Below are 22804 nucleotides of genomic sequence, written 5' to 3' on the forward strand. Positions count from 1 at the left end.
ATGGTAGAACAGCAAGCGGCAATTTTGGATGATGCATGCACCCTGATGAGGTTATGCATCGAAGTCAATTTCACATACAAACCTAGACCTGTCTGTGATATCCAGAATTATTTCATGTGATGTAAGTTGTAACCTTTTAGGGGAATAAAGTAATTTTCCTCTATCCTTATTTGGAATTTAGCCCGTAGTTTCTCATCTCTACCGCAGCCCTAGCTGATGGGGCCAGCGATAGGAAAGTCGAGGGACGCTAGGAAATGCGCCAATGATGATGGAGGTAGTCCGAGAACTGCCCCAGTCTGCAAGTCATTGTAATAAACGCCAGAGTTTCAAAGATGGGGCTGTAATTCAATACGGTATTAGACTGGGGAAGCTGCTTAGTTCCTGGAGACGCGCGAAGGTGATGGTTGATGGGTGAAGCCTCTCCCCTACAGGTCGAACCATTGATTTAGCGAGTAATCCGGGATCATCTACTCAACGTTCCAGACCACGAAAGGGATACTAGGTGGCATCTGACGGGTTTGCCCATCTCAATCTCTAACCATGGTTTATCACTGAGGCGGCTGCCTTCGCGGAGATTCGGCCGGGAGAATAATGTAGAGTATAACAATATTCGGCGACCATAGAACCCCGCGAGTGGGACAGCTTGGTGGGGACGATCACTCCTGATCGACGTGTGGGTCATTTTAGTCATTTTACGGTCACGATCATCTGCGCCAGCGCCACCTGAACAGTGATTGGTCTGAATAAACGGACGGCTGATGAGTCCGGCAGGCCTGGACTGGTCACTCATGATACGCTTGCCCTCGTTTGGTCTTAGTGGGATTACCCGTTTGCCTATCGTGGAGAAGAGAAGACTATCGATGTTGGGACGATGTTGGTTCGAGATTGGGGATTTTAAGTTAAAGTAAAGCTCGGCCGAGGGCGTACGAACGTCCGCTGTCCAGCCTCGACATTCACAGTTGGCACAGGTTCTGCCAGAACGGTTTCCAGAACGAATCCCTCGTCTTCGGGGGTTATTTTTTTTGCTATTTTTCTCCACAGGTTGAGCGTGACCGGCGGCGTCTAGCGCTACTGGAACCAACCTTGTACCATCGCCGGATTTGGCCTAGAATAAGGCGATACCAACAACCCCTGTAGTAGTTTTCTAGGCACACTGTCTGGATGTCTTTGTTTTTCCGCTTCATTATACCAATTCTACTGGGGAACGGACCAGGATTGCGGTGAGCCCTGCCAACATAAGTGGATGAACGCTCTGGGGGTCAGTTCGATCGCAATCATCGCCCCTAGTGGCGTCCTCACTTGCGCCCGGCTACGTTTTTTGATCCCTGTGATACTCCACCGTGAGATATTTCTTTGTCTGTCCGGCATTTGCGAAAATCATGGTGAACTCTGCTGCCATGTGGCCCTACAAGGATGGGAGGCGCAGTGCGGCCCCTGCAGTAAGGTGCGCACTCCCGAGCAGAGTGGCCACCGCAGACTGGAGGACGAGTCCCAAGCCCTGCGCTTCTACTGGGGTGGAAATCCTGCTCGCTGAGCTTATCTGGGCCCCGCTGCGGAAGTACCTTTTCCGGAGTAAGAACTCTACCACATATGCCCGGGGACCTGCAGTGGTTCGACAGCAGTCACGAACCAATACTGAGCCTCCAACATCAAATATTCATCTAGTACAGGATAAATCCATGATTATCATGCCTCAACGCCTCCTAGCCAACAGGCCCTCCTTCTCTTTGGTTCCTCTTACCTGGAGTCATTCCAAATTACATCTCTTCAGCCAGTGAGCGATTATCCGGGAGGTTATGGTGGAGGGCACAGGCCTTCCGACCCAGAATTCAGCATCTACAACCCTGTAGGTTCCCCTCTCACTACGGAGGAGAAAGAAACACGATTGACAGCAACGATATGCCACCGGCCATTCCCATAAGCATGCATCTAGTTCTCTGTCGGTAGGCCTATCGATCCCACTGTTTCCTGAAGAGCACGAGCTCATGAATCCTGGGGTCGGTGCTGTATACGGCATACCAAGAACAGCATGCTCCAAAATTGATTCTGCGAGATCCTTGCACAAAATCCCTGCCATAGCCACCATATTTATCTGAGCGTAGCTAATTCTGGAGTCTTTGCCTCCGGCTCACTGTCCTAACCTTGATAGCATACGTTCCAAAGTAGACTCGATTATTCATGGAATTTTATTCATGCTATTGCAAAAGCTTAGGGTCGTTATTCTGGTATCCTCTACCAAACATGGAAGATCTTCAGAGCCGGGTGGATCTATCGGGGAGCAGCCGTCGACATTGCGGGTCTACCATAGGATGTCTCCATTTGAAGGCCCCGCTGCAACGTGCTCGTCGCTTGGGCCCTCGATTTAGTCTTGAGATGACATCTTTGCAATTTGGTCCGAATTCCAAGCCTCCCTATGCCAGATAAGGCTTTTTCTAGTTCTGCCCGGGAAGCCATTTTTGTCACGTTCGAGGTAATTCGGGGGGGTCCTACCGTTCAAACCGTATGAATAACCACTTGGAAAGCTGGATCTAGCGAGCATCCCTGCGTTTCTACGGCCCTTGCATCGTACACAACTTGGGTCTTGCACCGCTCGGATGCTATTGCTTCTGCATTTGGATCAATGAGCCCCCGCTCCTTGATGAACCATCGTTCGTTTTCCTGGATGCTGCTCTCGAGCCCTGCCATGATCTTCGGGTGATGGCCCCCTCCCTGTCATATTCCATTGACGTCCGGGGTAGTCGGCTGTGGGAACCTGTCAAGGCTCACAATGCATCCCTCTATTGGCTGTCGTGGTGATCGTTGCATTCTGTCCCCTGTCAAACCCACTGAGTGCATCAATGAGATTCAGTCAGCGGGATGGGGCAATTCAGGTGCCACTCTGACCAAATCCTCGCACTCTGACCGCCTCTTTTTCTGAAAGGCTCTTTCACAGTCGAATTCCCAGGCACAGAGGATGGAAGACAGAGTTTGTGGAAAGGACAAATGCCTCGTCGCTGCTCTTAGCCTGATTCACATCCCTATGAGATATTTCTGCAATGAGTCTTCAGTGATCAGAATTTGTTAATCATTTCATGACCGTGGGAAATGCATTCCTCTACTTCTCACCTCTATATCTTTTTCCTATCTGGTACATTCATGCAGTAAAAAAAAGTACACTTTACGTCCAGCTGAGTACCGCATGTATAGCTGCAGTTCAAGAACCTATTCCTAACCACCTTCTTCTCTAGGAGATTACCACGTGTTTTACGACGTGGGTCAGAGAATCCAACAGTGATTCAAGTTTCACGATTGGCTGTAGAGACGAGGATCACCTGTCAGCGGGCACAGTCAATCTGCACCAGAGCGGCTAGCACGTATCTTCATATCATGTCTCCTTATTGACTGCGTTCCGGGCCAGTCGGTGTGCTCTCCACCCCGCAGGCTTACAAGCCGTTGATTCTCCTCCTCATTTCTCCTGGTGGATTGCGCTCACCGATCTTACCAGGCAATGTGGGGCCAATATTATGCTTAGTAACTGTCGATCCTCAGTCATCGGCCATGATCACATCCGTGAGTGCTCAAAATGCCGCCCGAACAGGCAAACGGAGTCACCCTTCCTTTCCTAGCGCGGTATTGTATCTCAGAATACGCAGTCCATCTGGTGAGGACTTCACCAGGCAGCTCCTAAATCTCTTCGGGGGACTTTCCCCTGTTTGAAACTGATGTAATGATGCATTAAGTATCCTGTCCATCAATCCAATTGCTTGTTGAGGGAGAAAACCCGTGCCAATACCAGTCACGCTGGTCAGGTATGATGATCGTATCATTATCCTTAACTTTGTGGAAGACGCGGAGCAGACACAGTTAGGCAGCCACTGGTTTAGATCACCACCATCCATGGATGACAAATTGAACGTTGACTCGCAAAGTCAACGCAAGGACTGGCGACAGATCACTACTGATTCGTGTTCCACCGCAAGCGGCGCAAGCGGCAGGGCAACTACTCGTAACACGAGAAAAGGGGAGAAATGAACGGATTATGTCTCCGATACGAAGAATGTACTATACCCCAGAATGGCTAGGACCAAGTGTATTCTTATGTCAAGGCACAGTCAATTTCCCTTTTCGTCACTTGTCCACCATTTAGCTTCCACATTGCCCGCAGCCCACGCAGGTCATTTGAACCGGAGAAGCCGAGCCTTACCCAAGCTTTAGTGGAGCCAGACAAGGGCCATCTAGGAAAATTGTGGTTTCTGAGCACCATGGTACTACACGGACCATGCTGCTATACTATGGGCGATTTCTAAGCACGTTTCCCCGGATTCTTACGCTCCGCCCTTTTGCTCTCAAGAGGAAACGATCGACCAGCAAACTTTGTTGCAGTGGAGAATTCAGAAAAAGCCATGTCATGGTTTCGAGGCATCCGTCTCATCAATTACCTCCCCGAGCTGCCCCGAAAAGCACAAGATCTCGAATGATCGAGCGGGGAGGCGGTCCACCCCGTCGGAGGGGCCGAACGAGTAGTATGTAACCTTTTGAGTGTCGCTTTATACCGAGTTTGGGCGATGGATTGCCTCCCGATACTCAATTCACCCATACTCGTATGCTTTTCAGTGGCAAGACTCCAAGAGACCATCGGAGTCTCAGGTCTTGTTTCCGCTACGCCCTTTGCCTGCCTACTATTTCGATGTCAAGTTGGCATAAACCGATTGGTTGCCTTCCCTGCACAGGACGATCATGATGATCTGGACGACTGAGGGCAATCGAGTAATCAAGTCAGGGGCGCTCATCACCCGTAGATAGCTTAGAACTTGATGGCACCGAGCCATGGTAGACTGTACTCCGTAGGGCCATGCAGTAGGATTTAGTGTAATGCAATGCTCTACAGTATACGGCATAGTGAAGTCCAAATACAGAGTAAAGACCTTGTAGTTTGGGTATACTTCAGTTCCTCGTACTCTCACTCGTATTCTACAAAAGGCAGGAGCCTGACAGTAGCTTCAACTAAGCAACAAAAAGTGAATGCGATTGTCCCTAATCCACATCCTGTGATAGTTCGCCAAACTAGTCCATATGAAGTTCCTGATGAGGGTCCTGCTGCGGCTGGTGCTGGGAGCGTGACAAAAACTTTTTTTTACCCCCTTGCCATATCCTACCGTTTGCCGCCCAACATCAGACTAGTAGGCGCATTTAGTGGGGGTTAGTCGCGTGGCTAGATGCGTCGGGCACAGAGCTCAACGCCTTTACTTTCTTGGTAAGGAAAAATAGCGTGTGTGGATTTGAGTTGAGCACAGTCATTGCGTCAACCAATACCTTGAACATGATCTTCCCGTGGCAGCGCACGCGCCCTGGAACCTCATAAGTGGACGGGCATCATGGCCGCACCCACCGATCAAGATGAGTTACATGAGAGGAGCGCGGAGTGGAGTGTGTGGAGTCCGGTGTTTAAGGGAAAGGGAAGGGGACGGGAAGGTAAGGTAAGGTCTGATCGTCTTAAACGGTTTTCGAAACTCTATACAGGAGAGAGAGAGAGAGAAATAGGGGGGGCGGGACAGCTTGATGACTGACTAGCTGCAACTAGTAAAGGACCGTGCTGATCCCACGATCTGTCAAACCTTCATTTTCTGGGGCGTCGATATGATGTACTCGATACATACATCAAGATATGTGCACCCACCCATCTCTAGTAACCTTAGGGCAAGAACTCGTCAATCATGATAGTTGAGTGGCAAGCCAAATCCCTGATTCGCTTCTTTTTTTAAATCTCTCCTGTATTTGTTTAGCTGAGTAAATCGATCGGGTTGTGGATGACAAAAGTACCAGTTCACACTAACCTAGACTCAATTTACGGGGGGGTCTATGGATGTGATAGCCACCAGGGCTTCCTCATGGCAAATATATCGAATAGGAAGCGTGGTGGATCGAGATGAGATCCACCCAGCGATCCTCCGATCCTCCGCGGAGCATCGGGGTATCTTCGTGCCGGACCAGCTATATCTCTCCGAATCGGATATCACTCGAATAGGCTTTCCCCTCGAATAAAGTTATCATGAGTCGTGTTCCTTCTACGGATATAGACAGGTCTCTCAAACCTAACGTAGTACGAAGATATTGGTGAACCCCGGACAAGACGACGAGTACCCTTAGGTAGGCCGATGACCTCGAGGCCCCATGGTAAATACTACAGCGAATGTACACACAAAAGTCCTGTCTCCAAGTCCCTTGTACCAACGTACCTAGGAGTATTAGCCCCCAAAGAAGGGGGGCCACCACAGCTCGGGCCAAGTGCACTGTAGATCGCGCGCGCGCTCCTTAGTTAAATTACAGTATTCCGTAGATCCATCTCTTGCGTTTAGCTAGTTCGCGCCGGTCGATCGCCCTAGTTCCTAGTTCCCTAACTGCGCCGAAACCATCCGGTAGGCCCCCAAACGACCCGTGTGAGTTATCCACACCAATCCACGCCGTCGCCAACTAGTCTATCTGCCAAGTGGATCTCGATCCTGAAATGAGGCCGGCCGTTTTTTTGGCTCTTCCGATGTAGTATGTTGTACTCCGTAGCTACATACGGAGTAGTACGAAGTAAATATGCCGTGCCGGCTGCACCGAGGATCCACTGTGATAGGAAGTGAGGCTTTTAGGGGCGTGATATCATATGGTCGTGCATGATTAGCTCGACGGCGATTGATTCCGAGAGCCGGTGGCGAATAAAAAAACAATATCGCTTCGATTTGATCGTCGGAGATGAGACATTGAACCACTAGTATTCGCGCTTTTTTTTCGTTTCCTGTCACCCTAACGGCCTGGATTGCCATAGGTACTATCGACATTACACGCTGGTACCAGCAATACGTAAGTCGTACTCGTCACTCAACCCGAATAGGAAATCCATACTATACTACTAGTAGTACTCCTTGGCAGGAGACATCAACGACAGTCCTACTCAAGAGTTACTATAGTCATTTTACGGTGAGCATGAGAAAACACACGGGAATGGAAACTTCTATTAGAATACAAATGCCTAGATCTCAGCTACGCAGACCGTCAAATACCGCCTCCGGGGCCATCTGAAAACGCCCAATTTCCCAACCATCTTAATGCATCTGTTGAACCAAAAAAAAAGGAAGAAAAGGAAGTAGAAAATAGAAGAAGAAACAAACGCCGGTCAGGCCAGAAATCCCAGGTATCCTGCAAACGATAACATGTAAAAGTCAAGGAAGAGTCTCCTATCTCGACATCGGCGACGTGTCTCGAATCGCCGTCGTGATATGGATCGAGCTTCTTAATAGTCGCACAATTGTTTAAAGACAAACGAAATGATGGCGAACACGACCATAGTCCCATTCTCCAGTAACATGAAGTCGAAATGATCGATCGATCGATCGGCTCCACGGGGGTAATGACTCCGGATAATGGCTATTCGCCCATAAGAATCGCAACGGTTTCGGTGTCAAAAAGTTAAACGGACTTTAGTCAAAGCATGCATTGCTACAGGGGTTCCTGCCAGACGCTTCTTTCAACCGCAAATTGACACTTAGAAGTGTCGAAATCGACCAGAACAGAATCCGGCCCAAGACTACTCTGCTTTCGACCGAATTTATGCATACATCGCTTTTTGGGACGAGATTCGTTTCGTTTCGTTTTTGCATCCCTTCACACCGTTACTGCCGGTAATCCTGATCCCCATGTTTAGGAGATGGCACTGGATCTGGCAATTGAGAGGTTGCTGCAGGGCCCAAGGGAGGAATTCGGTTGATAGATGGGGATGACATTGGATGCGCCTGGCCATTAGAGGGATAGTGGTGCCTAATTGAGGCATTCTCCCTTTGTCTGCGCTCCTCCTGCTCGGGTGTCATGCACTTAACAGGTGGTGGAATCGGGGCATCTGGCGAACTGCGGCCCATAAGTTTAGGGCTAGGGTCTAACCTGTGGAACGGTGGAAGGATCGGGGCACCTGCCATGGCGCCGGAGGTGAGAGGACGAGGAGACTGCTTGGTAGGGCTGATACCAGACATTCCGATGCCGTGTGAGCTGTGAGGGGGCGAGGAATGGTTGTGGTTGCCGTTACCGTTGCCGTTGGGAGTTGCAGCAGCTGAAAATGACGGATAGTTGCTGGATATGGCAAATGTACCACCATGTCCAGACTGGGGGCGGGGAGTTGTGTAGCTCTGGTTCTGGTTCTGGAAAGGAGACCAAGAACCGGATCCACTGGCCGGCTGCTGAGAAGGCGGGAATCCTGCTAAAGGACCAACTTCGTGGTTGCCTTGAGTGGGTGACATAGATGGTCGGTTTTGGATGGCACCGTGGCCAGAGTGGGAGGACGAAGGACGGGCAGAATGAAATGATCCAAATGAAGGAAGATGCGGCCCAGGTTGCATGGGTGGCAGAGACACACCATTATGAGCAACTCCAGGCAGCGGTTTCATAGAGGGATATGCTGGGGCGTCCATGCCTTTGGATGGGGAGAAAGAAGGTCGAGAAGGACTGGAAGATGGGAAAGATGATTGGTTTGCAGGGTATTGACGGCGCTCCGGGGATGGAGGGACATAGTACTGGGCTCGCGCAGGGACCGGGGGAAGATGGGGTTGTGTCGAAGCTTGGGCAGCTGAAAATCCCTTCTGAACACTGGATAGAGCGGCATGGGTCTGCTTAACAGGGGATGGGGGAACAATGCCATCCTCTACTGAGCGCTTTGTTCCTGAGGGAGGAGCTGATGACGGCGATGCCGATGCGCTGAGTCTGAATTTCAAAGGGGCGATTTTGGGCTTCTTAGCTTCTTCCTCCCTGCGCTTGCAGTCACGGCAAACAAAGTGGAAATCTTCCTTCTCGGCATCCTCCTTAGAGATACCAAGACAACTGCTGTGTTGCCAAACATTGCATTTCTCGCACGCGACACTATGGCTTCCATCATCCTAGTCGAGATGTTAGATTGTCGCGTTTCTTTTGTCTAACCTTGGTTTCAACTCACCAGATTTTCCCCGTACACTCCACAGCCAGAGCAGTCGAAGACCCACTCGTCTTCTTGAACTAGATCGGCCAAATTCTTCTGCATCTTGTCGCGCTCAGCTTTGAGGTTTCGTGCAGAGATGCGACCCTCGCCACGCTCCAATCGCTCTTCTTCTATCTTGAGCTTATCCATCTCCTCTTGGTGGAGAATCCGCTTCTGCTCACGATCTTTAGTGCGCTGCTCGCGAGTCATCATACGAGACTGTCGCTCAACCTCCAATTGGTGCTTTTGAGACTGTTCCCGGCGGGCTTCAGCAAGCGCAGTTTCATGCTTTCGGGCGGTCTCTACAGCGTCACGGTCGAATCGTTCCTTCTCCTCCTTCGCAGCAAGACGACTGGATCGCTTGGCACCTGCAAGAAGCTGCATGTTGTGAAGCTCCTTCTCACGCTTCTGTCGCTTGCGCTGCTGCGCCTCCTCTGCCTTCTCCAGGATTGGCAAGACATGCTCCTCGAGACGTTCACGTAGCTGTCTTTCATCGGCATCCTTGCTCTTGCGGATTGTATCTATGAACTCTTGGTACTCAGGGAGAGTAACAGCCACACATTCCCATTTATATTCGGAGGTAGATCCGTCGGTATCCTGACCTTGGCCCTCCTCGTCGGAGCCTTCTTCCACTGCAGCGGTCGACGTGCGTTTCGAAGTACGAGATTTGCGAGAGGACCTGCTCTTCGGTTTCTTCTTCGGTCGTTGAGGGGCAGGAATGGCAGGTTCGGTTCGACGGTAGAGGCGATTGTCATCTAGGACATAATAGGATCGGCCATCGTGGTCCCATCCAAATTCTTCGATGCGCTTGATGGTATTAGCACCTTTCTCCATGCAGGCAAATCTCTTTGATCAACGGTCAATCACTCACCCACTGCAGTTGTTCACTCTCCTTCTTCTCAGGCATCTTGTCGCGGATACGATCCTGGTTCCAAAATGTCCACACTGATAGCTGGTGGAGAACCCGCAGCTTCAGGAAAACATCGAAATCGAGGAATCGTAAGGGAACGTCATCTTGTCCGAAGGGATTGGGCATGTCCAAAGCCTTCGCATTGTATTGACGCCGAGTATACTCGTCGAAGTTGTCGAACCTGCATTGTAGAGTTAGCATCCACCATCCACTTTAATTGTGGTACCATGCAACATACGTGAGTCCACGATGCGACGATATCCACTTCAGAAGACACAATCCAATTTCAAGCAATTTGTATGAAGGTTCGGGTTTCAGGCATTCGTCCTCTAGGTCCTGTGATTCAGAAGAAGAGATGTCAGGGTCATATTACTTTGCACAAGGGTTTTTGTGAGACAGCCCCATCTTCCCCATCAAAGCGACATAATGCGCGACATCTCCGGGTCTTCTGAGGATACTAATCGGACATACCTCGATTTCAAACTCGTTATCGATCTTCATGATGCCTCCAAAGATGGCGATGTATTGCATGAGGCTAGCAAACTCCCAGCTATTCCGAATGCGCTGGAGAAGCCCAAGTTCCTCTACAGGCTGTTTCTCGGTGGTAGCGACCGCCTCAGAGCGGCTGCGCTTTCGCGTTACCATTGCGGCGGGATGAGGCCGTCAAGGCCGGGGGTGATCAGAGGAGGATTCAGGAAAGGGGCGGGCAGTTTGTAGACAGAACACGATCCCAGCGGGTATAAATTTGCGATTTGAAGGATGGAGATCGAGAACGATAGTCAATGTGGAGATGGTCGCGATATCGTCTTTTTTTTCCCTGGCGTGGGAGGCGACGGGAAATCGAGGCGGCGCGTCGTGACGGCAGTCACGGTCACGTGAGTAGATCCCCAGTGGTGAGTGGAATTGATATCCAGAGTCACCGTTTACTATGCCCAGGTGAGAACCAGAAACGGGTCTATTCATCGGGGAACGATGCAGTTCACTGCGGAAGTCTCGTAGGCACAGATTTGATCAATAGAAATATAATTGCACGCACTATAACACCTAGTAGTTACAGCGAACCAACCCATCATGCAAAGTACAAACTTTTGCACACATGTACATGAAGAAAAAGAAAAAAGAAGAACCCCAGAAAGCAGAAGCACAAATAAAACCATTGACGACCGGACCGTGGTATCTGGCTCAGGAGTCTATCTCATAGAGCAATAGAAGGTCGTCGATGACGAAGATAGAATGCAAACGACAGCGCCAACCAGAAACCCACACACTACCGACGGTGAGCGCCACGGAAACCCAGGAAAACGAAGAGAGGAGGCAGAATTGAAAATCATGTCTCTCGCAAACAAGATGCAAGAAAAAAATCACAGCTGGAAAAAATAGGACATAGGAATACATTAGTCCCCTCCCATCGACATGAAATATCACCGAGGTCCCGGAAACTGTTCCAATGTAAATGTTGCGATAAAACCCAGATAGAATGAAGAGAAGACAGATGATAAATTCGGTGCCGTCAACACCAGTGGTTGAATGATGACGACCAAGGCCGGGTGCGAATCCATCAAATGCTTGCCGATAACTTTTGCGCCTTTGTGACCGATACTCGCCATAAACCTGCCCATGCATATCATAAAGTGGAAAAATGAGTAATCCCGCAAGAAAAGAAATGCGTTTTCGTATTTTACATGGCCGCCTGGGCTCCATCGGAAACGTTATCCGACAAGTTGATCAAAAGCTGGGCCAGGCAGCGCTTGGTGGCTGCATCATCGCGCAGAACAGACGAAAATGTGGCGTCTCGGAGCGGCTCTGGTAGACATTGCCGCAATGCCTCACGAGCTCGGCTGTTGTCGCTCAATCTATACGTGACGTTAGAGAATTGGGCAGGCTGGCAGGGCAAGGGATAGAACTCACCGAAGGAAACAGCGCACAACATGCTTGAGAAGTCGGACCGTTTGCTGCTCCACCAACTGTGTCACCATGTTACTGAGGACCGTACCCACAGCGTAGAACCGTTCGTATGTCGCGCAGATGTATGCCAGACCGATATCGTCGAGGAGTATCTTCTGAACGATGAAAATTGCGACGGTCTTGCTCAGCTCCGAGCCAGTCTCCATAATGCGAAGGCAGAGAGGGATAATTTCGGTAGTGAGGAGGAAGTTGATCACGTCTGACGAGTCGTTCTTGACCAGCGCTCCGATAACGCCCAGCGAGGTGAGGCGCAGGTATTCAAACGGGCGCGATTTTGAGGTCGTGTTGAGAAATGGGTATAGGAATAGGGGGATATGGGCTAGACATAGCGAAGGTGAATTAGCGCTTGAAAGTCGCAATATTAGGCTCTGGGGGCAGTTGTTACCGTTCAGGAAGAGCGTCCGAGTCTCGTTGTGAGATGCGACACACTGCAAGAGCGCCAGCGCATTGCAGACACGATTTGATGCAGCAGCAGTCAACTGAGAGGGGTTCAATAGGGGGTAAACGGAAATGATCTCCTGGAGCAGGGCAGTCATGACACCTGTAAGTTGCCGATGGTTAGTCTCGGTCGGCAAAGCCGGGCACCCCCACGATGCGACGGGGGGTTCTTACCGAAGGAATGCCAAATCACCAGGGCCAACTCAGGAACCTGTTCACGCTTCTTGCTCAGCTCCATTAGAGCAGCCTCTCTGCGAGCCGGGTCAAGGAGCTCGGCGACCCAGATGAAGACCTTGCGGTTCTCCTCGCTGATCCCACCATCCATGACGGAGACCGCATTCGCCAAACCCTCTCCGCCTATTCCAGAGGCACCTCCAGCACCCTGCGCGGGGTTTGCGGTTCCATTACCACCCATTGCTAGGCGGCCATAGTGTTGTTGCTGCGCCGCGGCTGCCGCGGCCTGGACGTGGGCGTGCTGCTGAGCGACCAAGGAGGCATGCTGTTGGTGCTGGGGGTGTGGCTGCGCTTGATGCTGTTGCTGCTGCTGCTGTTGCTGTTGTTGCTGCTGCTGTTGTTGCTGCTGCTGTTGCTGCTGATGTTGTTGTTGATGCTGCAGCCATGAGGGGTCAGCCTGCGGGTACTGCTGCTGGTGGGAAAAAACGTGTTGGCTCTGCGCTTGTAGCATGGCGAGCGGTGATGACTCGATTCGGGGTCTCGTAATGCTCCCACGGTCGGGTTTGGTGAAGCGTACTGGGTGGCACGGCGGAGGTTTCAGATGTCGCAGAATGAATTGAGGGAAATAAAGGGTCACCAAGCTTGAATCGGGGTGCGATTCATGGATGATTTGTGAGAATGGGAAGAGTTGCCTGAAGGGAGAAGAGAGAAGTTCGGGTCCGAAGGCGGGGAGGATCGAGCCGGCAGAGTCCACTAAGCCTTTGTGCCTTTGTGTGCCCTGGCCGCCTTAGCCTTGACCGTGACCTTCGTTCGTGCGCAATGCCCGTGTTCTTCGGGGAATTAAATCAAATAGTAATGAATTTTCTCATCTGGAGTCGATCCTGGTGATTCTTGACCAGAACATCCTCCGTGCAGCCGACCCGAGGAAGGGTCGTCCTTGCGGCCAGGGCATATTGTACCTGCAAGGCCAGCCCCAATCACGGCTTGTTGCTTTCGTGCAACCATTGGCTTCTCAATTGACTGGTGTAGTCTACAGACCGGTAGGCTTGTTCAACTATTTCTTAAATTGGTGGACATGTGAGATGTGAAAAGATCGATGACCTCGGTATATGCTCGTGAGCAAGACATCGAGTTCTGACTCGGAGTCCTCTAGAGGTAAGGCTCCGTACTAAGTTGAATAATATATTTATGGGAAATCACATTCATTATCTGAGTCATTCTTCATATATTTTAGCTCGTATCTGGCTCTCATATCTTCATATGTACACCACCATGCTTTGAAATCATCAAAAAAAAGCCATTAGATCGAGGCATCAAACTCTCATATCAACATTGAAAGAGACATATCTTCATTCCCCCAAAATAAACCTAAGAAAAGAATACATCAAACCATCAAAAATGTCGTAGTCGTAAATAAGTCATTAACTAGAAATAGCGCCAGGAAATGCGTAAGAAATTCTGGTCAATCGAATTGCCGCGAGGACTGTTGCTGCTTTCGTGAGACCAGCGTCAGGAATCCAAAGGATTAGCCTGCATCATGAGCGACGGGAGGTCCCGCGAGATCGTCGGCTCCGTCGAGTTCGTCTGTCAGAACTTTCGCTGCCTGTGAAAGAAGCATGTTAGTATTGTCTCTTCTTCAATCCTCAAGGCTCGAGAACTTACTGCCAGAGTATGTGTATGTATCCGAGTAATAATAGGAGCTTGGGTAGGTGTAAGAGGACCGATCATCATCATGCTCCTGGTCCTTGTGTCTCTTCAGTCCCAGACACAGAGCAAGCGCTCCAAGGACAATAGCAACCGTACCCCAGCCGCTCCATTTGGACTTCTTCTTCTCGCTGAGCTCACTATCGGAGGCTGCTGGGGGTCGGGTACCAAACCAGGTCCTGCCACCCGAAGGTCGAGGTCGAGGTCGACTGCCGGAGTGATGAGAGTAGCGTTCTTCGACGACAGTGGTATCGTTTCTGCGGCGCTTGCGAATACCAAGAGCCGCAAGAAGGCCATCGAGAGCACCCTTAAAGCACAGGCAACCGCACAAAAGGAGCAGCAGAACAATACCTGCAATTGTGCCGATGACGATACCCGCAATAGCTCCACCACTCAATCCTCCTTTATCTCCCGCTGCCTTGGCTCCGATCAAATCGGCGCCATTTGTTCCCACTGGCGCGGTGAATGCTTCGGTGGTGGTGGGTTCTGAGGTCTCCGTCGCAGTAGATACGCTAGTTCCTCGGACGCCAGGCGTGGCCTCTCCAGTAGCTTCTGTGCCAGTAGCCACTGCTGCCGAAGAGCTTTCTGCAATACACTCACCATTTGAACACTCCTGGGCTGCGTCGCAGCAAGTGCTGCCGCACTTAGTCTCGCCCAGGTCTATTCTGCAAGTTCCTGATGAGGTAGTCGCGGCGGCGGCACGGCTGCTCCAGACTGATGTGATGGTAGATTGATCGGTTTCGGTCACGATGTATGTTGTTGTATAGTATTCCCATTCGCCGCCTGAACCAGAGGAGCCCGAGACGCACTTTGCCTGATTTCCGCTTGTTGTGGTGCAAGTCTCGCCAGTGGCGCAACAAAGCTGAGAATAAAAGCCACAGGGATTCGAGCATGACCGCTTCTCAAGTTCGCTTTCTTCGACGTTCTCTAGTGACAGTGGGGTTGCGAAGACAATCGATGTAAGGTTGAGTAAGACGACCAGTGACGGGACCACTGGAATGGAGAAGAAAGGCCGCATCGTAAACGAGGAGCGTCAAACCCCGGCAATACTGGGAGGGCTGCCCAGTGACGATTTTCGGGGAATGTTCTTTTGACGATCGAAACTGGATTCACACGTTGTTGACAAGGAATGCTCGGCTAAGTAATGTTGGGGTGGAGGGTGTTGGGTGTGTTGTATACTCGATCTATGGGAGTCGATAGATCGTCACTCCCTGGGAGTAGCGTAGAGGTTGCGGATTTTCGAAGAATAAACCCAAAGCGAGTGAGGGAAGGTAATCGAGGACAGAAGAGAGAGAGGGAAAGGAAATGGGGGGGAGGGAGAAAGGACGTGGAAGTGGAAGTGGTGGTGGTGGACTTGCAAGTACATCCCCAGCCTCCCGTCGTCAACCCAACCACCCGATTTTTTGCGACTTTACATCAACCCGCCCCTCCACTAAACAGGTTGAGAGGGGGCTGGGTTTCAGATTGAAACCGTTATTGTCTTTGACTTTTACTTTTTTAAGCTTCCAACCCTCATTGTTCCTTGGTTGATGGTCCTGTCAGGCCGCGAAGCGATTAACATTGCATACAGGTACGGAGCACGGAGTACCTCCAGTCCAGCCAGTCCAATCCGCCCCGCATCTCATCCGCATCGCATTGGGTTGTACCCTACATAGGGTAGGGTACTCGTATCTCTGTCTGCATTGGCCATCCCCCTTTAGCCGGCGGGACTTCCTCGGAACAATTCTGACTGTTGGTCTCACTCACCGTCCTCCCTCGCTGCCCAAGCTGTTGAGATAGACTAAGAACATTTTGACTCATAACTAGTGCACTGCACAACCCACTTGGACCTAATTATGCCGATCGTCGGTCAAGCGGTCAAGCGGTCTGATTCACTCTCATCGCTTTGACTTGACTCAAAAAAGAAATACGACTCATGGTGCGCGTCCTTACCAGCATGCGGGTCAAATCCATGCACCTCAAGTCGAAATCTACCCTACCACTCTATCTCTCCTCGCGAAAGGGTTGGAAAGTTCTTTGAATGACCTGAAACCGGCACTTCTCATAGACAGTCTTCATTCGAGTCTTATTGTGGATCTACTCTGGCTACGCAGGGATACTATGTACCACCAAGAGGTAACTACTTGTCGATGGGGATACGGATATGATGGCGCCACGCCTAGCTCCCCTAGTAAGCAATAGCATCATCGATCGCATTGCATCATGTACTGGTACTAGTAGCACTTAGACTATATTGTGGCGCTTTAAGCCGGCTCCGCTGGTTTTATGATGCTTTGCTAGTGCACAGCCTTCAATCTCCAGAGGCAGACTCCGCCAGGGACTAATACGAGCCGGAGACTATGACGGCAAGTCTGACTTGTATTTGATTATCACGAGCAACGCAATGTAAGTAGGAGCAGCTAATAAATATCCCTTACCGTTCAACGTATCGGAGTAATATCCAAAAAATAACCAGGTGGAAGTGGATAATAAATTTGAATACACGAACAATTGATCATATCAAATCAAGTCAAACCCGTAATCTAGGGATTAAGCCTGGTCTAAGCTAACCATTATCTACACGGTCCTCGAATGCCTTTAAATAAGTCGATTAACAACGGATCTTCTCTGGACGGAATAGCATCGATTCAATATTCCAACAGAAAATTAACTGCTAGGGCGGTTAGTAAGAAAAGCGAGCGGTTAGCTCGAGGTTCACTAGTTGATTGCCCGAACTGGCCCTGACATCCAACAGGCAACGACAACAGCATCGGTAAGTGTCTAAGTTGGTCTAAGCAGGATACTATTAGGGATATTCTCTGTGGGTACCTATAGATGATATGAACATGTGGGCTACATTTCCATTATTCACCAATCAAAGCAACTGGGAAATAGAAGGCGGTTCGTCACGATCAAATATGACAGCATAGCCCGCGTGAGCCTCACTTTGTCCATACGAGGATCCACCCGGGCACCGTCGGCTTAACGATAAGGAGGAAATCTAAACGAGTGCCGCCCCAGGCATATTCAAAAAATAAGCGCCAAGGAAATCGTTCCTAGATCCATTGTATACAATGAACCAGTCACGGGTCCAACATAGCCCCGTCCGGGCAAAAGGGGAATATTCACCTGGGCATGGATTCAAGTTATGTCCCTCGGTTCCAAGCGGGTTGGGGTCCAAGATAATGAACTCCAAGACAAGGAGTGCCCAGGTGCCTAGTAGGAAGATATAGTATATATACTTCGTACCAGACTACTGTTTCCAACTCCTGTATCAAAATCACAGACTCGATCATCACACTGAAAGTACAACACATCATATTTGCTGCAACCTAGCGTTGACTCAAAGTTAGAACAAGTGAAACCTGGGATCAATACCATATTCAAGGCTTAACATCCTATACAGACTCAACATGGGCTGCTTCGGATTTTCCTCCAAGAAGAAGAAGGCCGCTGCCAGGGCTGAAGAAGACCGACGCATGAGGGAGGAAGGTGAAAAGCGACTCAAGCTTCAGGAAGAAGAGGAGGCAGATCGGCGACGCTTTCAAGAAAGCGTGAAACAACAAAGTTCCACTGGCACCGCAAAAGCCACACCCGCATATAAAGCTATTTCGCCACCGACATCCTCATATAATCGGTCATATCGAAACAATGGTTATTCTGGGGGCTCCGCCGGTGGAGGTGGATACTATAGTGGTGGTGACTCTGGCGGAGGTTCTTACGGTGGTGATTCAGGTGGTGGTTGCAGTGGAGGTGGTGGCGGAAGTGGAGGAGGCGATGGTGGGGGCGGAGGCGGCGGCGGTGGTGGTGATGGTGGGGGATGAGGAGGTGGAGACTAATCTATCTTGCTCAAGTTCGTTCTTGATGGTATGCAATAAAGATGATGAGGGTTAGTTTTCGGGGTGTCATCCGTGCTTTCGTTGTTATGGTTCTACTAGTACATGTTTGTAGTCAGGATGGTTTTTTTGCTATAGTTTTAACCAGCTTTTATACTACTGTATACATGCGTTCCAAGCAGAATCTACATTAATTACCTTCCTACGTAGGTACCAGTAGCTACATCAATCGTGAGCCGAGTGGCTGCTGAGCTCCATGCGAATCAAATGGTGTCCACAGTTCCATGTCACTCTTTGCAACACCTGCATGCAGCCAGCATAGCTGTCATGCCAAAGCAAGTATCCAAACTTAGAATACCTTGAGAAAAGCGACCAATAGCAGCCAAACAGTCGAACACCCAAAATGCTCCGAATCCATCCCGGGGAGCCAAGAAAACGGTCAAGTTTTAAACGAGCCTTGTTCGAAAACATATTCATAGAGTTCATTCACAGTAATTCCAACTATGTATCCAGACTCGAGGGGGTCATCAATCAGCGATAAAATGTACATCAAAAGAGGGACGGGTCTAGTAAACATATCCAGTAATCCGTCAAAAGTCATATCACATCAAATAAACATTCCCGCAATTCCAACAGCAAAGCCAAACGCCAGGTCGTGCAAACTGGATGCCCGACGTGGGTTGGCTGCATTTCCACTGGTATCGCGCCCAGTCTCCGTCGCGGCCGTCGCGCAGTTTTGTATCTGAAGACCATGACAGGCCTTTGAGCTCAGGCTGGAGCAAATCGAGGTCGCTTGTGCGGCTCCAGTGATTGCCTCCACAGTTACTCCTCCGCCATTTCCTCCAACCGTTACTCCGTAACGACCCATTAGGTTTCCTGTGCACTGGGTATATTCTGACTGACACTGGGAGTAGTATGAAGAGCAGCTCTCTGCGTTTCCGATGGTCGTAGGTATGTAGACGAATGGGTATGCCCCGTCAATTGTCCCATCGGTTATCGTGGCAGCCGTGCCGGTAGCTGTCGTAGTGGCAGAAGTACCATGCGGGGACATGAAAGTACTACCTGTCTCAGTGCCGGTAGATGTTCCAGTCAAACTGCCCGTGCAGCTTGCGCCCGTTCGACAGCAAGCGATGTTGTCCGCGGCGTCTGTTGTGCAGCGTGACCCGCTCTTACAGCAGGCATCTGAGTTGCCCAGACTCGAGCATGGGTTGTAGCCGCTGGGACAATTATCGTCATCTCGCCTCAGCAGTCGGAGTACCTCGAGGGCTCTCTTGTTGGACTTCCCTTGTTCCGGGGACGAGAAGGGCTCTGTTTCTACCGATAAGACGACCGTGGGTATGAGTGTGGCCCAGATGCCGATCCACCATGACGCCCGCATTCTTGTGATCTGAGAGGGAAATTTGGAGGGGTGCGACCGGGCGATTTGAGATCGATGCTTCGAATGTCTTTCTGCTTGGTTCAATCGGTGCCAAATTGCATTGTTGGGAGGTGAGGAAGGTAGGGTAGCTGTGAGGTGAGAGTGAGGGCTTATCGAGAGTGTCGGTGGAGGGGATGTCAACAGACTACCTAAACAAGTAAGATTAGCATGAGGAAACGGCGCGCAGAGAGAGACAAGCTCATCCAATGAGCTCATGGAATTAGGGTATCGTACCGACAAAGCCAGAGGTGAGGTCTTCGAGAAGCAAACCAAGCCAAAAAAATGACAGAGGTCGGTGTCTGGGATGGATGGGGATGATGTAGGTACAGCCGATTCTCCTTCTCCACCGGGCGCCATCCTGCCACAGCAACCAGTCACCACTCACCACTCACCACCAGTCGCACGATGCCCAACCAGGCCCAGCCTTCCAGCCATCGCAGATTCGATATTAATGTGGCACAATTTCTTTAGTAACTCCATACGGAGTACTGATCCTGGAAAACAATGGCAATCTTGACTCGTTATCAACTGATCGGGCTTGTCTCACGAAATCCCCTCCCATTGGGCATCTCCATCTCTACCTAAGGCATTCCGTTTTGCTGGTGAGACGAGAGTTGTCTGTCTCACCGACTGCATGGGCAACAATTCCCTCTCTACACGCCGCACCAGCAACGCAGTCTTTCTTCTCTCCTATCGAAGCAGCCTGAATACTCGTATCCACCAACGATGACCTCGACCTCTGACTCGGTGATCCCTGTCGTGGATTTTGCCAAGTGGACCTCTGGCGGGTCAAGTCGTCTGCAAATCGCTCAGGACATCGTCGCTGCTTGTAAGAAGGTGGGGTTCGTGTATATCGTCAATCACCCTGTGCCAGACCACCTTGTCGACGAGGCCTTCTTATGGTCTCGGCTTTTCTTTGATTTACCTCAAGAGGACAAGCTCAAGGCACCTCATCCAGAGGGATGGGCTGTTCACAGAGGCTATTCCTGGCCCGGGCTGGAGAAAGTCTCGCAGGCAATGAGTACGACCAATGACCAGGAACGAGCCCAGCAGTTGAGAGAGATACCCGATGTCAAGGTGAATTGAATAGCAATAGAAGATTTGCTCAACAAGATACGAGAAGATCTGGCATTGCATGCAACCTCCCGCTGACTGCCAGCAGGAGAGCTATGACATTGGCAGCGACCAGAATTCGTCGCAGCCCAACCAGTGGATTCCAGACGAAGTGCTCCCAGGTTTCCGTGAATTCATGTCACGGTTTTATTGGGAATGCTTTGTCGCTGGAGGCGAGATATTGCGCGCTCTCGCTATCGGTCTGGGACTGGAAGATGAGAACTATCTTTTGGAGAAACACTCGGGGCATAACAACCAACTACGCCTGCTCAACTATCCTCCAGTTCCAGCCGAAGCATTAGAGAATGAACGAGCAGCGCGTTGTCCTGCGCATACAGACTGGAGCTCGATCACCCTACTCTTCCAGGATGACTGCGGCGGACTGGAAGTCGAGGACGTGACGAGTCCTGGCAAGTTTGTTCCCGCGACGCCCATCACAAATGCCATTGTCATGAACGTTGGCGACCTGCTGCAGAGATGGAGCAATGGTTCGTGGGCTGTGTTGTCTTTTCGGTCATTGTCATTGCGTACTAACGAGTTTAGATCATCTACGATCGACTAGCCATCGTGTTACTCTACCGCCTCTATCGGATCGGTTCGAAGGCGAACAACGCATGACTCGTAGACGCTTTTCCATTCCGTATTTCCTGGCGCCGGATCCTGATTCTACGATCGCGTGCATACCATCTTGTATGGGGACTGATGAGCCGGCCAAGTATGAGCCGATCACACAGGCTGGTTATAATCAGATGCGTGCGTCCATGCAGTATTAACAAGAATTACGATAGTCAATTTATTCCCTTCAAGTTGTTATGAGTCTACCATTCAATTTCTAAAATATCAATGAGTACTACTAGTAGTAGTACCGTGACTAGTAGTATGTCTATCCTTTGGAGATACCTTTCTCCCACTATAACCAAGTTGGCCGTAGACTAGCACCTTCCCTCTCCATCACCCACTCTTCATGCTTCATTCCATCATCTCTACTGAATTCATATTCATATTGTTCTCGTTTTTTCTCTCACAACACCTTATTTCTCTACTGTCCATTCCTTGCCTGCAGAATCCCACCTGTCTCATATACCTCATTCCTGTCGATCCCCACCCCACTTACTAAGACCACTTGGCGTCCGGGCGCGATGGATCCACGACGAGCGCGCGTCCCTCATCTCTGCGACCCTGATCGCGTGGCCACCATGTACGGCGAATTGGGCAACAAATTGGTACGTGGCGAGGAATCCCGCAAGGAAAAGGGAATTTCCAGAGCCCATGGAGCTAAACTAACGTGACCCAGGTCCAACATGCGAAGCGCACCCAAGCCCTCGCTCATCTCCCGCCCTACCAAACCGAAATCGTCCGCGCCGTGACTCGCGAAGTGCGCGACCTAGACCGAGATGTAGCCCGTCTCCTCGACCCCTTTGATGGTGCCTTCAATCCCTCCGCGGACCCGGCTGTTGCTTGTGCGCTGCTCGTGGACCATCTGTGCATGCGCCGGAATAAACGCTGTCTCCTGGCGTATCACCGTGTGCGGACGGAGAAATTGGAAGAGCTCTGCTGGAATGGAGTGGATATCTTGGAACAGCAGCAGCCGAGTGAATCCTCCGAGGACCGGGGCCAGATGCAGGGCGTCGGCGGACATAGCTCTCTCAGTCCGGAGGAGGAAGAGTACTTTCGTCAGTACGGCGATATGCTGGCGGCGTATAAGGGACAATGGACGGATGTCGATTTGACGGGGACCTTGGAACCGCCAAGAGATCTTTTTATTGATGTACGCGTCTTGAAGGATGCGGGGGAAATCCAGACGGAATACGGGTACGTTGAATATGTGGGCAGTATTACGGTGAACCAGTGGCTGATTTATTCTTCATGACAGGGTGATCAACTTGACTAAGAATAGTCAGCTCTACGTTCGCCAGGGAGATGTTGAGAGGCTGATTGCGCAAGGCTTTCTCGAGCGATTGACCTAGATTGGAGGAACTGGGCGTGGCATGGCGTGGCACGACGGGAGGAGTTCTTTGGACCTTTGAGATACCCCGCCATGGGATGGCGCTGAAATATTGAATGTGATGCATTATGATTTGATTTGATTTTTTTTTGTCGAGCATGTCGAGCATGTCGAGCATGTCGAGCATGAATCAGTGGTGGCTTGGCCAAGGCAATCTACTGCGGAGAAGACCGATCTCGGCCCTTATTTACTATGGAGTGTACCTTGTCATTTGTTCATGACTCGGGTAGAATAATTCATGCAGACAAATGGAATGATGAGATAAAAAGCAAACATCTCGTCAAGCTTTTGTGTAAGA

The 22804-nt window shown here is 50.5% G+C and overlaps 7 protein-coding genes across 7 annotated transcripts; 3 read left to right on the forward strand and 4 right to left on the reverse strand.

The window, feature by feature from the left end:
- Positions 1-7637: 7637 nt before the first annotated feature.
- N7481_005908 (putative PHD finger domain protein) lies at positions 7638-10520 on the reverse strand (the record flags this gene model as incomplete). Its single annotated transcript, XM_057265127.1, has 5 exons — positions 7638-8888; positions 8945-9772; positions 9837-10056; positions 10114-10211; positions 10347-10520. The coding sequence occupies 5 exons, from the start codon at positions 10518-10520 to the stop codon at positions 7638-7640; spliced, it is 2571 nt and encodes an 856-aa protein (XP_057122847.1).
- A 1033-nt stretch (positions 10521-11553) lies between these two features.
- N7481_005909 (Rcd1-like cell differentiation family protein) lies at positions 11554-12963 on the reverse strand (the record flags this gene model as incomplete). Its single annotated transcript, XM_057265128.1, has 4 exons — positions 11554-11728; positions 11784-12159; positions 12226-12381; positions 12453-12963. The coding sequence occupies 4 exons, from the start codon at positions 12961-12963 to the stop codon at positions 11554-11556; spliced, it is 1218 nt and encodes a 405-aa protein (XP_057122848.1).
- A 1125-nt stretch (positions 12964-14088) lies between these two features.
- Positions 14089-15174, reverse strand: N7481_005910 (uncharacterized protein; the record flags this gene model as incomplete). The annotated part of the gene is made up of 1 exon (XM_057265129.1): positions 14089-15174. The coding sequence occupies one exon, from the start codon at positions 15172-15174 to the stop codon at positions 14089-14091; it is 1086 nt and encodes a 361-aa protein (XP_057122849.1).
- Positions 15175-17548: 2374 nt separating this feature from the next.
- N7481_005911 (uncharacterized protein) lies at positions 17549-17959 on the forward strand (the record flags this gene model as incomplete). The annotated part of the gene is made up of 1 exon (XM_057265130.1): positions 17549-17959. The coding sequence occupies one exon, from the start codon at positions 17549-17551 to the stop codon at positions 17957-17959; it is 411 nt and encodes a 136-aa protein (XP_057122850.1).
- Positions 17960-18578: 619 nt separating this feature from the next.
- N7481_005912 (uncharacterized protein) lies at positions 18579-19349 on the reverse strand (the record flags this gene model as incomplete). Its single annotated transcript, XM_057265131.1, has 1 exon — positions 18579-19349. The coding sequence occupies one exon, from the start codon at positions 19347-19349 to the stop codon at positions 18579-18581; it is 771 nt and encodes a 256-aa protein (XP_057122851.1).
- Positions 19350-20114: 765 nt separating this feature from the next.
- N7481_005913 (isopenicillin N synthase family dioxygenase) lies at positions 20115-21274 on the forward strand (the record flags this gene model as incomplete). The annotated part of the gene is made up of 3 exons (XM_057265132.1): positions 20115-20465; positions 20551-20989; positions 21045-21274. The coding sequence occupies 3 exons, from the start codon at positions 20115-20117 to the stop codon at positions 21272-21274; spliced, it is 1020 nt and encodes a 339-aa protein (XP_057122852.1).
- Positions 21275-21640: 366 nt separating this feature from the next.
- N7481_005914 (DNA replication protein PSF1) lies at positions 21641-22468 on the forward strand (the record flags this gene model as incomplete). Its single annotated transcript, XM_057265133.1, has 3 exons — positions 21641-21724; positions 21796-22313; positions 22375-22468. 3 exons carry the CDS (start codon positions 21641-21643, stop codon positions 22466-22468), a joined length of 696 nt encoding a protein of 231 aa, XP_057122853.1.
- Positions 22469-22804: the final 336 nt, after the last annotated feature.

The sequence above is a fragment of the Penicillium waksmanii genome (assembly GCF_028829765.1).
Source record: "Penicillium waksmanii strain IBT 27052 chromosome Unknown utg000005l:1.0-5232799.0:1.0-5237142.0, whole genome shotgun sequence".
NCBI classification, from domain to species: domain Eukaryota; kingdom Fungi; phylum Ascomycota; class Eurotiomycetes; order Eurotiales; family Aspergillaceae; genus Penicillium; species Penicillium waksmanii.